Source organism: Solanum dulcamara, chromosome 4 (genome assembly GCF_947179165.1).
Source record: "Solanum dulcamara chromosome 4, daSolDulc1.2, whole genome shotgun sequence".
In the NCBI taxonomy this organism is placed as follows: Eukaryota; Viridiplantae; Streptophyta; class Magnoliopsida; order Solanales; family Solanaceae; genus Solanum; species Solanum dulcamara.
This window is the reverse complement of record NC_077240.1, coordinates 1564642-1579712: the sequence shown is the minus strand read 5'-3', so window position 1 is coordinate 1579712 and position 15071 is coordinate 1564642. Positions and strand designations below refer to the sequence as shown.

Genomic DNA, 15071 nt, shown 5'->3' with positions numbered 1-15071 from the left:
CAAGTTTTTCTTGTGTAACCAACAACTCCAACTACCAATGTAACTGATTGATGATCTTTAAGTTTGGATTTGTCTGTAAAACAAATATGTTATTGGGATCATGTGGGTTCGTATTTACTTCACTTTTTGTAATTTATTTTTCCGTGGCATAATTACATGGTTAATTAATTAGTAGAGAAGTACCAAAGATTCAAAACTTGAGATCCTCCGATTTAGAGATGGATATCGCAGATTCACAGATGATCACTCAATTAAGGATAGTTCTTTTAAAAAATAACGTAACTTTATTTTATAATACAAAAACCATTCAACTAAAGATAATTCTATTTGTTCCTGGTGTTTAATCATGGTATATTCCAAGCTCGAAATATTTGACAGTTAGTTATCTGTTTAGTAAATTCACTATTTTCATGCTTTTAAACCACAGTTTGAAGATGCTTTCGAGGAAACTGATAAGCTTATGAGAAAATATTTGATTAGTATAATCTAAAATTTTATAAGTCATTACAAACGTTAAACGATAATTTGTCAATAAAGTTCAACAATATATGAACAAATATTAATTATCCGGTTGCAAATTTAGTAGTATCTTCAAAAAGTACATTTGCGTGAATCAGCCAAATTATATTGCATGTGAGTTGTCCTGCTGATCAATTAGTGTTTATTAATTTCGGTAGCCCTATGGTCTCTTAATTAGGCGAAATATGTTGACAACATGATGTTTGCGTTCCAACTTCCCATAGACAATCGGTGACTAAAGTGTTATAATTCGAATCATAATGTCTTGAATTTGAATCTAGCCTGTATTAAGAGACTGTTGATGAAAATGATATGCTCTTTCCATTTATATTTATATGTCATTATTTTAGATTTCGCATTTTTTAAGAAATTAGGTAAGTTTACCATTTTTATCCTTATTTAATGTTTTTTTAAAGATAGTTTTCAATAAGTAAACATAAATTAATTTATTTTAGTTAATAAAATTGACCAATGAACATGAATTAATCATTTAGTTTTTTTTATATTGGTCAAATTTATATTTTCAAGGCTAATAATTCTCATGGGTATATGAAAAATAATATTATTTATGTACTGATTTTGTGAAATAACAAATATTAAGAAATATCAATTTTTAGTAAGGATGATATATAAATATAAATAGAAACGAAGGGAGTAGTTACTGGAACTGGAATGAGATTTTGGGGATATATTTTGTCTTCTTAAAAGTGGTCCTTTATATTAATGCAGATGAGTAGTAGTTTTCAGAAAATGAGGCCCGTTACAAACTCCAATATAAACACCACAGAATTAATTAAAATTCCCAAACAAAAGCGTTGGATCAATTATGAGAAAATAGCAAAAAAAGAAGGCAAGCTAGAGACACTAATTTCCCTTAGCATGTTCTATGGCTCTTTGAAAGCGATCCACATACCTATCAATCTTTTATTGCATGTCCTTTATTTCATCAAATTGATGGATGGACATCAATAAATAAATACGTAATTAACTTGAATATACTAATTATTTCTTCAACAATTTATGATATCTAGTAGGCCTCCTCTCAGTAGGATCTAACTCCAATAAAGTTCTGAGTTCTATTAGTTAAAAATTTAATTAATTTTATCTTGATTTGTAAATTGATAGGGACATATATTTTTAATAAAACGTGGATAAGTGATATTAGACGAAGGAGTAAAAGCACAATTGAAGAATTAATGGCCTTTTTGAGTTTTGCTTGCAATTTCTGAAGAAGTTGAGGGAAATGCACATGCGATAAATAGAGGATTAGATAAGGGTAGTTGTAAATGGGTTGTACTGAAAAAGAGACTCTTGATGATCCAACAGTCGTGTGAAAAAAAGAAAAAATGAAGAGTGATGCAGTAAGTAAATGTAACGAGTATGAATGAAGAAAATAAAGGATGAAGAATGAAAAATACCAAAAAAAGAAAAGAAATTGGTTGATTGCATGTTGTTGAAAAACAAATATCGACACCTTATGGAATGACTACGAATTTGAAATCGTGAGAAGTAAAAGTATGAAACCACTCCTAATCGAATTAAGGACTTTATATAGAGAAGTGTATAGTGTTATTTACTAATTTAATATCGGATTATCGATTAACTCGTTCAGAAAAAATCTCAAACCATTATAAAATTGATAACCAGTTTAAAAAAAAACTATTTAGGTCCACAAGATTAAAGATATTTTGGTACATTGTACCTATATTGAGTTTAAGATTACAAGATTCAATTTTTTTTTTCAAACTTTGTGCCAAATCAAAATCAGACAAACAAATTAAAATGAACGAGTAATAATAAAATGTAAATAAGGATCAGGTGGTCCCTGTACTCAGCAAAGTACAGAGAAGTGTACAACAAATAAGTGAACGAAGGTCTCCACATAGCACATGGGAGGCCATGTTACCCTTGCAATTCAATTCCCAGTTATAGATATATTTCACTCACAATAAGTAGTTAGTATACTACTAAAGACAATTAATACTATAACTAGGCCATGTGTAATGTATATCATCAGCACCAACTACTGGAAACTGCCATCTTAACTAGTTCACAACTCCTCCATTCATTAAATATATGTTGTTATTGCCATAAATATTAGACAGTCATTTAATTGAAAAAACACACCACCCCACTTCCAAGACCATCATGCTTCTTGATACTTTCATCTTAGTATAGTTTCTATAACTATTATACCCCCTCCATCAAATAATATTTATCCATTATTGACTTTACACAGTTTTAAAAAAATTATAAATAGAAGGATAATTTTATTATATCATTCTTTAAATATAATAAATATAATGTCTTGAAAAATGTAATAGGAAAATGACTACTAATTAATGATAAGGGTAAATTAGGAATTAAGTGTAAATTATCTTTTGATTTCATAAATTTGACAAGTATTATTGGACATCTATATTTAATATAGTGGACAAGTAAAGATGGATGGAGGGAGTAGCAAAACTTAACGCAAGAGGTTGAGGTATAGTCAGAATTTGAAATTTGAAATTTATGAATATTTTAGAATTCTACTCTTTTTAAGTTATTGTTCAATTAATTCTTTAGATAAATACAATGATGGACCAAAGCTGCAACTACGTTCAAGCGAACCAGGAGAGCGGGCTGTTGGGTGAAGCCACTAAGGCCATTGCTTTAGGCCCCCCAGGTTTTCGAGGTTGGAGGGGGGAAGGGGTAAGGGTGGGGGGAGCGGGGGGGGGGGGCATTTCCTGACAATAATATGTGTTATGTTATAAAAAGAAAAGTATAGTGTAAAAACTACCAAATATTTACTCCTTCTATTGGCATATTTTTACATTTTGAGAGTCAACGTGATTTATCTTCGAAGTTGAAGTAGATAAGATTAACTTCTAAATTAAAATTAAAAGCTAGATATTCAAAAATTATATGAAAAGTAATAAGCATTGGCCAAAGTATAAACAATTTGATTCTGTATGATTAAATTTTGAATTTAAGCCACTAAATTTATTGAAACAATTTGATTCTGTATGATTAAATTTTGAATTTAAGCCACTAAATTTATTGAGCGACCCTGCAAACCAGTAAGATATACTCTAGTTCCAGCCCTGATTATGGATATATTGTTAGTTAGTCTTATTTACAGATACAACGCTTTGAAAAGCAGAGTTGTAAAACAGAGAGAAGATGCAGTGGTCAATTATATTGGCGGAGAAAACTATAGATGGCACGCTCATCATTGGAGTTTACAGTTCAATTGGACTTTTCAGTTTTCACTAAAAGAAAATGCAGTAAAGTATAGACAGATTGAGAGACATTTGTATCAAAAATAGCAAATATAAATATATTCAGACACATTCAATAATTCACTTCTCTCATAGGGTGCTTAAAAAACGCCACTTCTAAGGGAAAATAGTTTTCCAACCAACCCATAAAAAACACTACTAATATTCATGTGATTCCTACGTCAGGGTTAGAGGAAACTCACAAATAATAAATAAATATATAAAAAAGTGAAGAAAGATGCTACAAAAAAGTGAAGCAAAAAGACTAATTAAATTGCTTCATGTTGAACACATGTTTCTTCACTCCAAAATTAACACCTAATATTCACTCTTTAATTTCTTCTTTCCAAATACTTTACTATCTCAGCATGGAAGTAAGTGATTGGAAAACGAATTCTTCACAAGGAATTGTGATGCCCATGTCATGATCGAACCCAAATTCTTCCTCAGCGCAACGAAGGAGGCATTGAAATTCGGGGTGACTCAAGAAAGAAATAGGTACAATGTATCGAGTTCGATTCTCTCCTACGTAAACTGCAAAATGTCCTTTTGGTACGTCAATTGGAAGGTGATCTTCGTGCTTCTTACCTAAACTCGAACACTTTCTTAAAATTTGCTTCAAAACTGGAGATTGTGACAACTTGATTGATTTTTTGATGGCCATTTTAGTATATGGTTTCTTGAAGAAATTTAAAGAAACTTGAGAGCTTTAGTAAGAAGAAGAAATAGCAATACTTGTTTTGCTTTTTAGAGAAAGGAATGACACTAAAGAAGTGGTGCTGGTTAGGATAGAGGGAGGTGAACCTATTTATGGAGGAAATTCCCATCTATTTTTTTTCTTCTAGCTAGGTGAGGTGTGTGTTTAGGTTGGGGGTGGGTATGTATTTGGAAAAAAATCCATTATTTTTTAACAAGTAAATGAAAAAAAAATTAATCAATAAAAGATAATATATATTACTCCCTTTGTCCTCTTTGTTTCAATTTATGTGTTAAAAGTTGGAAGATCGAGATTTAAACTTTTAAATTTTGATAGCAAATTCCGACATATAAATTCAATTTTTTGAAATAAAGTTTATTTACTTAAAAACTATCATAAATAACAATAATTAACCACTTAATATATTTGAAAGGTATAAAAATTTCAATAAAAAAAAAACTTAATTGACTTTCAAAATTTGAACCGTATCATATAAATGGAGAGTACTATTTACATCTATGTTGCATCATGTGGGTGTTCAGTAGCAAAGGTCAGAACATGGTGGGGTATGTGTATTACAAGAAGTACAAGGTACTGGGGGACAAATCCCAGTTCTCCTAATGCCAAAGACTCTACTATAGAGTATAACTCTAAAATTTTCCCTCAAATGTTGTATGGTTAATGCTATTTTTTTTTCATTTCTACTAGGTATTTTATCAAGATATATTTGATTTAATGTACTCATTTGATTTTTGTTGTGTTAAGGTTTGTTTTGGATTAATAATTTATATGGTCACCAGAAGAAAAGAAAATGGCTTTAACTATTGAAGGAAGTTACAAGTGATCTGAACAACAAAGGTATTAATGGTACTTGTTTCTATTTCCAACATCCTGTCTCAAACTTCTTCTCATTTTCCTTTTCAACAGAATACTTTTGTTTTGTGGCTGCAAATTATTTCTATACTTTACTGTTATTGATTTTTTTTCTTTTCTTTTGTTTGTTTCTTGAGATTTTTTTGTTGTTGAAGTTCTGATTTTTCTATTCTGAAAGAAGGAATATCAAACTATATTTATACTAGGTAAATTACCCGTGATTTGCACAATGATGAACTGCCTCATAAACTTACTTATGATCATTTGTATTAAAAAATTAAATAAATATAAGGAAAAAGATTAAAAATACCCCTCCAACTTTGAAAAAAGAAAAGAAAAAAAGAGTTACTCTTGGTCCGGTAAAGAGATATCGACTGACTTGGTGTAGAGTTCTATCAGAAAAGTAATTTTCTATCCATGAATTCGACTATATATATTCTCTTCAAGTATTTTAATTTTTTTATCTATATATATTTAAAATTACGCAAAAAGTATATAAATTAACATAGTTATTGATTCAAAATATTTTAAAGAACTTTGAGAAAATTATAGTCAAAAGAAAAATAGTTTGACACCCAAAAGGCCAAAATAGCATTAGTACCTTTACGTAATTGAGATGAATGAAATAATATGTATTTTTAACAGTTTAAAATGAAAATGTTACATGACAAAATTATTCAATACTCGTATTAATAGAATATATCAAGTACTCCGTCCGTCTTATATTAATTGTCATGTTTCAATTCTGTAAAATCAATTTAACCAATTTTTAGATCTAAATTGGAGTAGATTAATTTAATATTTTAATATTACAATTGTGATATTCAAAAACTTTATAGAAAGACTATAAATTGTAATTTTTCTCATATCAATATATATAAAAAAATATATCCTAAAATATTGGATTAAAATTTATATATTTTAACACTAGTATAAGTATCCGTACGATGCGCAGATAATATTAAACTAATATTTTTAATCATTTAATATTGAAATATTTTTTGAGCATGTTAAAATCATATAATCTTGAAAAAAAGTTCAACTATCATATTATTTCTCAATAAAATACAAAAAAAAATGTCTACGCTCCATCCCACCCCCTCAATTTTATTTTTATTGTAAAAAATATTCCACTCTTCCCACACCTCCACCCCCACCACCCCTCCACCCCAAAACCCCGATATCTAATTTAATTTATACGAAAAATAATATTCATATAATTTTAAAAAAGACTTTTATTCTTCATACCTTCCCCCCTCCTCTCCCTAACCAAAATCTATATGAGTGAAAATAATTATGTAATTACAAAAAAGTTTTTGCGTTTCATATTTTTTTTTTCTTATTATATTGTTTACAATATAAAGATTTTTGATTGTAAAAAATAATTTTGATTTTTTATTTTACTTTTCTCGCAACTCTTTCGCTTAAAATTTATAAATAATAATATGTGTATTATCTAATTACTTCATTATATTCTAAAAAATAGTTCAAAGACACTGATTTGTCAGTTAATTTGATATTATTAAAAGTGTTGAATAATAAGATTTTTTTATTATATTGTCCTAAGAATATTTTTAATTATTTGGAAAAAAAGATATTTATCAATATTTTTATTACATATATCAACAGATTAAGAAAATAGTTGTTAGTAGTAAAAAGACATTTGTTAGGAGTAAAACAAAACAGAAAAAGAAAATGAAAGAAACAAAGGAGAGAGTAGAATAGAGATGGTAAAAGGTAAAGAAATGGGCATAGTATTCAAGTGTCAAACAAACAATGGAGTCTCAGTAAAAAATTTCGCACTTGTCTAGTAAATTAAATCAGATTTGACCTGTAATCCTGTATGTATCACATAAAGATACCATTTGATCTTTCTGTCTTATTTTTTTAATTTCACCAGAATCTTTCAGTCCTAGGTAACCAGGTTTTTTCGTGTACATCTATGCTAAATAAAATTTAACCAACTCCAACTACCAGCGTAACTGATTCCTTTGGTTTAGCCTTTAAAACCTATGTTAGTTGAAAATAAATTATATTTCTTTTTTTAGCCTAAACACACTGTTTAAGAAAATACTCATTTTTATATAATAAAGGAGTGACTTGCCCTTAAGAAATACCTTGAATTAGTAATTTCATGGTCAAGTAAAACTCTCTTTATTTAAAGAAGGATAAAATTGAAACAACACCACTTCTTTTAAAATGGAGTAGGTAATCAGTTTTTTCATGTAAATCAATACTAAAATTTAATTAAATTTAACGACCAAGCTAACTGATTCATCTGATTCTGTCTGTAAAACCTATGTTAGCCAAAATGATATGCTCCTTTTTACGGTTTTTACTTGTTCACTATTGATTTAATGTGTCTCTTGAGGAATACTTAATATACATTTTTTCTACACTTTTTTGGTATCATAAATTTAATGCTCTGGAAATTTCATTAAAAAATAATTATAATTAATAATAAAGATAAATTAGAAATTAAATAATAGATTATATCTTTATTTTTAAAACTGAACAAGTAAAAATAATTATTTATTTTTAATAAAGCAGAGAAGTAAAAGTGGAGGTGGGAGTACTTATTTTCCATTTAAATTGACATTTTGTATTTGTTGTTTGGCATTTTGTCCTAATCAATGAAACACCTTTATTAGAATCTCCAAATGGACCACATTCCCACGTTAACTATACAATAACAACAACCCAGTGAAATTTCACAACGTGGGATCTGAAGAGGGTAAAGTGTACGCAGACCTTACTCCTACCAAGCTAGGACGGCTGTTTTCGAAAGATTCTCGGCTCAATAAAAGCATAAAAAAAGGTTAGATAAGGCTAAGAAGTTCAAAGCGATATTGTAAAGTAAATAACGAGAGCGACATAGATAAAATGGAGTAATCAAAGTACAAAAAGTAATAGATAATAACATAAATCAGAGCACAAAAAATTATAATGCGCTAATGCGCCTACTAATAAGGGAGAATAACGAGATTATGTACTAGCCTTCTACCCTAATGTGGGTCTTCTACACCCTCCTATCTAAGGTCATGTCCTCGGTAAGCTGTAGTTGGGCCATGTCCTCTCTAATTACCTCTCCCCAATATTTCTTCGGCCTACCCCTACCTCTTCTGAAACCATTAATGGCCAACCTCTCACACCTCCGCACTGGGGCATCTGTGTCTCTCCTTTTCACATATCCAAACCATCTCAGTCGCATTTCCCACATTTTTTCTTCCACCGAGGCCACTCCTACCTTGTCCTGAATAGCCTCGTTTCTAATCCTGTCGTTCTTGGTATGCCCACACATCCATCTCAACATTCTCATCTCGGCAACTTTCATCTTTTGAATGTGAGAGACATTAACTGGCCAACACTCTGCCCCATATAACATAGCCGGTCTAACCACCACTTTCTAGAACTTGTCCTTATGTTGTGGTGGCATCTTCTTGTCACATAGCACATGGGATGCGAGCCTTCATTTCATCCACCCTGCCCCAATACAGTGTGTGACATCATCGTCAATCTCCCTGCTGCCTTGCATGATAGACCCAAGGTACTTGAAACTACTTTTCTTTTGGATGACCTGGTCACCGAGTCTAACTTCCGCGCCAACCTCCTGGGGTGTCTCACTAAACTTGCACTTTAAGTACTTTGTCTTAGTCCTACTCAGCTTAAACCCTTTGGACTTCAAGATATGTCTTCAATCCTCCAGCTTAGCGTTAACTCCACTTTATACAATAAAAAAACATTTGATGCTTTATTTAGAGGCGAAAAAAAGGCTTGTATATATTGTATTGGGATTGTTAATGACAAAAAAACAAGAAGAAAAGAAAAGGGCACCGACATAAATTTTAGAGGTGCAAGTTGATGAAAATGATATAGTTAATGGAACTAACAACATGGTTTTGTGGTACAATTGTAAGACTACTTTACTCATAATCAGAGATCTTGAATTCGAGCCTGAATATAGAAATTTTTTTATTGGAAGTGCCACTCCGAAATGGGCCACGTGATTCAAATTTAGTCGGGGCTCTAATAGAGACTCCAAACACCAGATGAGAAACAAAAATAAGATAAGTTAATGGAATTAGATTGAGACTTGAGTCATTTAAACTAGATTATAATTCTGAGTCTGATTTCCTCTATCAAAAGTGGTCCTTTTACTTTACCAACATCAATTTGCAGAAAAGTTGTTATCACACAATGAGTCCCCACCCATAAGACCATAACTCCAATATGATCTACACAGAAATAAATTAAATCTTCCAAACAAAAGCTGCCTAATTGGTTCCATTAATATGGGAGAAAAGAAATAAAAAAGAAGGTTAGAAACTACTAGTTGTCGTAAATATATGATAAATCACAATCCATTCTGATTGACTCGGACATCTTAACCAACATGGGTTGTGATGAGATGGTTAGGATACCTTCATCCTTAACTAGAGAAATCCTGTTGTGAGTGCCGTTCCAGAAATGGGCCCTGCAATGCACGAATCTGAATTAGTCGGATACCAATATGAGTATCAAAGACTGAATGAGAAAACAAAACAAAACAAAAAGACTCAATCTTGAATGCATGATAGTAGTAGCTATCAAGAGCAATTTTATCATGATAATAAATAAAAGAAAAAAAATGATTTTTTTTTTTGCCTGTTTTCACTCTACTTAGTCATCTGTTTCAATTGTAGTGCAAGAAAGAGATAAGGGTAGCTCAAAATGGATAGTACTGAAAACGAGACTGAACAAAAGTAGGTGCTATAAGTAAATGATGAGTGTGAATGAAAAAGACTAAAGTATGCCACAATTTTTTGACACTATTACTATTTCAAGAGAAAATTAAAACAGTTTTTCTTTAACAATTTTTGCATATCCCTAACTATAAAAGAATCAGAAAAAAGGAGGTAGTATACGATTACAACTCGGTACCCCTGAAATTCAACAATTGAGTAAGGCCCATTTTAAAAAAAACAAGACGTTTCATATGAACAAAGCCCGAGACATTTGGTTAAGAATGTAAAATTGATTGCATAATCCTACTTGGTAGTAGGTGGTCCATCATCGATGTACTGACCGGAGCACGGTGATGCGTACAACACAACGATATCATATCTGTGGGGGATGATGGTGACCAAAGGGTTCCACATAGCACATGGAGGCCATGTTACTTTTGAAGAAAAAATATGTTATAACTAGACAAATAGTACTACCAAAGACAATATTGTAAGGCCCTGCCCTGTGTGATTTTAGCACCAACTACTTCAAACTGTCATCTTTAATTAACTTCACTCATTCATTCATACATATGTACTTGTTGCCATAAAATATTAGGTACTCTTATACTCTTCAGTTTCTGTCTTACTTTTATTTTTAGTCCGTCTCTTTTCTTTTTTTGTCGATTCTTAATTCTAACTTGTGTCACGTTAAAAATTAGATAAACAAATTAAAAACAGAGGTAGTAAATGATAAAAAAACACTGCCCCACTTCCAGGACCATGCTTTCTTGATAATGATAAAACTTGAGGCAAATGAACTGAGGGAAGTTGAGTTTAAATGTAGAAATGGGGTGTAACTGGATAGCCAAAAGCCCATTCTCTTATTTTAGCTCTCTTTTAAGAAGTACTATAACAAATTTCAAGAATTCTAGAATTACTGCCAATGTTGTAGCCTGAAGGTATATATATAGGTGGTTCTTTACTTATTTGATGTCAAGATTTAGAGTTAGTAGACACCCCATAACTTGTGCCGGATAAAGGAATGTTGTCTAATTCACTAATTAGTGCAAATATACCGTGATTGTATTTGATAAAAAGATTTCCATAGGGTACCTAAAACCACTCACTAAGAAAACGGTAAATAAGGCAGGCAATCAAGCTAGCAAATTGGGTAAACAAGACATGTGGTAGCTAGGTATTCTTACATCCTTCCGTTTCAGTAAAGATGATGTACTGATCATCCGCTATCTGTATAAAGATAAATTAGCTAGGAAAATATGATTCAAAATCCAATGTTAGGCGATCAAGATCCATAAATCGATCTCCAAAAGCGTGATTGGACTATATCTCACGATGATAAACCATCAAATATGCGGGTGTTTAGACAGAGACAGAGAGCCCAGAAACAGGATTGTTAAGTTAGGGAAGTTTCAAGGAAACATACACACTATTGGATCCATATATAGGTACAACATCAAACATATATAATTGTTGAAAATTTAAGGATAAGGACATAAATGTACGGTTTATATGCACTATGCAGTAACAAAGGTACAAGATAGCAACTGGATATGTTTTAAAGCCACCAGACAACGCATGCACATTCATATCAATTCATAAAATAGAGTAAAATAAGCATCATATGATCTTTTAATTATAAACCGCCCATACCTTGCAAGCAATAAATTAGACTTGTTTCATTATCAAATTGTAGTAGTACTACATATAGTTGATGTATCGATAAGTGGCTTATTCTATATAACTATTCAACTATAAGATCGAATAAATAATTAACCCTTGCAGTAATTACCATATCTGGTTCACTATTGAGGGCTTGTTCAATCTCTCCGCCCCACAAAGATAGCGTAAGGTTTGTGTAAACATCACCCGGTTAGATTAGTTGTTGATAGTACTACTACACATAGATAATGTATATTGAAAGGTGGCTTATATTATTTAACTATCGCACTAAGATCAATTAATTAAGAAAAATAAGTTGGTTTCTTCAGATGAATTGATAAGAATGTAGGATAGTTGAAAATATAAATTGAGATTACGGAATAAACGTGCTTAATTATTTAATCTTTCAAGTACTTCACCTTGAAATTACCCCAATTCCCCTAAGCTTGCTTAGTTTAGAACCACTTTTAACACGAGAACTAAGTGATCTAATTGTGTTAGTACGTCAGGATCTTATAGATTCTAATTATTCCTTGAACATTCCCTCCTTTTCTTATTGCAGCCCGTAGGATAAAGATATTGGAATTAGCTAAAAACTTTATCGCTAATTCGTCTGAATGGCTCGTAACTAACATAGTTTTTGTTAATTTGTCGTTAATTCATCGCTAAATAAAATTAACAACGAATTTTGCTATTTAAATACAAAATTTGTTTGTGGCTTATTTCTATTTTATTTAGCTGTGAAATAATCGTACAATAGATGAAAATAGTTGGTACCTTCCTCCATAAATAGCTTCACATTCTCTCTGTTCCAAACACCACCACATCTTTAATATCTTCTTTTTCTTCATTCCCCTAAAGTTTTCAACTTTTTTTTTTTTTTGAATTTCTTCAAGAAAACCTACAAAAATGTCCATCAGAAAATCAAATAAGTTGTCACATGCTGCAGTTTTGAAGCAAATTCTAATAAGATGTTCAAGTTTGGGAATGAAACAGGGCTATGATGATGAAGGCTATCACCTTCCGATTGACGTGCCAAAAGGACATTTTGCAGTTTACGTTGGAGAAAATAGAACTCGATACATTGTACCTATTTCTTTTCTGACTCATCCTGAGTTTCAATGCCTCCTTCGAAAATCCGAGGAAGAATTTGGCTTCGATCATGACATGGGAATTACAATTCCATGCGAAGAAGTAGTTTTCCGGTCACTAACTAATTCCATGGTCCCTATTAATTAATTAATAGAAGAAAATTAAGTGAATATTTAATTTTGTACCAAAAAAATTTGGTGTATCTTTTTTTTTTCTTCTAACATCTAATTTCTTCATTCTATTTTTTTATTTTTTGGATTTTGGTGTATTTTCTTGTATTGTCATTTAACCTGACCTAGGAACCACATTGTATTATTAGTAATGTTTTTTATGGGTCAGATTCAGGTTTGTAAAAAGATCTTGGATATTTTTTCCTTGCAGTGGTGTTATTTTGCACCACTGAGAGAAGAGAATGTTTTGTTTGTCAATTTATTCACTATTTTTGTATAGCTTTTGATGTCTAAATTATAATCGTAAAAAATATTGAGTTGATCTAATCAAATTTAGCTTCGAATATTAGTCAAGCTGACTCTCGAGAAGTCACACAAGAATACTGCATCTATACAATGAAGATATATATGCTAGGATTTATTAGAGAAATTTTAAAATTTTTCTTATTTAATTTATTGACGGGTAACTTCTTTTATCTTGGACGATGGTACGTAGTTGAAAGTTAATTTGTTAAAATATTACTGTTAGTATCGTCCAAGTATCAAGGTGTTGGTTGCCCAACTCTTGAACAAAAGACTATATATTCTTGTCCGTTTCTTCAAAAACAAAAAACAAATAAAATACAGAATAATTGAAATGGAAAATGTCAAAGTAAATGAGTATTGCAAAGTTGTTATTTGATAATGGTAAGTATGGTTCAAATAACAATGATTCTTCGTCGAAACAAACATTCAAATTAAGGTTTTTATGGCACCTTTGAAAGTGACTATTACAGCTAATAATAATGTGTTGGGTAACGCCAATATAATATCCTACTGATGACAAGGTCGAGAAGGGATTGGAAGGGTTGTCAACATGGCAATTGTTTGATCGATTTGTTTAAGAAATAAAGTTGTATTTTTACTATTAGTTATAATTTTTGGCATGATGGTAAACACTATCCTAACACAATTTTTTTTGAGAGCAACTTTCTCTATTTTTAATTAGTTAGTCTTACTTTCTTTGCTTAGTATATTTTAAAAACAATATCTCTTTTCTAATTTGACAATTTTTTAATTTCAATATCTCATATGACATATTTAAAATTACTAAAGGTCATTTTTGTACATTATATCATACATATTTTTAATTTAAAACAGTAAAATACAAAAGTCTTTAAAATTTTTTTTTAAAATTCGTACAAATTAAACTAAATTGAAACAAATATAGGCACTTTCTTCGAGAATATATTACCCATATCTTATAAAGCAATTCAATAAGCGCATGTAAGTCAAATAATGCTAATTGACTGGTAATTTCTTGTACTTGTTGGAATATTCCTTCGAGGAATGAATTGATATACATGTAGATATGTGGTAGTTCAAATTAAAATATTATTGAATTGGTACGGTATTGTCCAAGTGTCAAGGTGTTGGCTAAATAAGCAAATCCTATGGAATCTTGTCTGTTTCTTTTACATTAATTAAAATACATTGGTTTCTTCATTAACAAAGATTAATTAGAATGCTAAACAATTTAAAAGCAAAGTGCCAAAGAAAAGTACGTTCCAAGTTTTTAAATTTTCTTAATTTTATAAAACCTATGAAATCGAAATTCCCGGTGAGGGGGACGAATATGTACGGTAAATTCATGGAGCTTTGCCCTCCTCTCCTCCCAATGCCCAATTTTGTCCTCTCCAATACAATCTCACCATCCTTTTGTTTTGCTTCACCATACTCTTCACCTTAAAAGAATAGTACTAAAAATGTACGTTACGGAAGTACAGGGTAAAAAAACACACTTAAAAGTATATATTTCATTTTTTTGAGTTTCATATCAAAATTATCAGGACATCAGATGTTGAATTTTTCATCAGAACAATCACCAAATATTTATCGAAATATACTTCAATTATCTGTTGTTCACTTTTGTTATCTGAACAATGGTGATCATTGTAGTTGTTCATTGTTTAGATTGGAAAAGTGACAACTTATAGTTGAGATTGTTTCAATAATCATTTGGTGATAATTTAGGTAGGAAACTCACAAACACATTATAATAGTTCAGATATGAAACTAAAAAAATTTGAGA

The 15071-nt window shown here is 30.7% G+C and overlaps 2 protein-coding genes across 2 annotated transcripts; one reads left to right on the top strand and one right to left on the bottom strand.

Annotated features, from left to right (window-relative positions):
* Positions 1-3814: 3814 nt before the first annotated feature.
* Positions 3815-4577, bottom strand: LOC129885379 (auxin-responsive protein SAUR50-like). The gene has a single exon (XM_055959632.1). The coding sequence runs from the start codon at positions 4444-4446 to the stop codon at positions 4141-4143; it is 306 nt and encodes a 101-aa protein (XP_055815607.1). The 5' UTR covers positions 4447-4577; the 3' UTR covers positions 3815-4140.
* Positions 4578-12571: 7994 nt separating this feature from the next.
* Positions 12572-13269, top strand: LOC129885375 (protein SMALL AUXIN UP-REGULATED RNA 12-like). Its single transcript, XM_055959630.1, has one exon. It carries the CDS (start codon positions 12648-12650, stop codon positions 12975-12977), a length of 330 nt encoding a protein of 109 aa, XP_055815605.1. The 5' UTR covers positions 12572-12647; the 3' UTR covers positions 12978-13269.
* The last annotated feature ends 1802 nt before the right edge of the window (positions 13270-15071 follow it).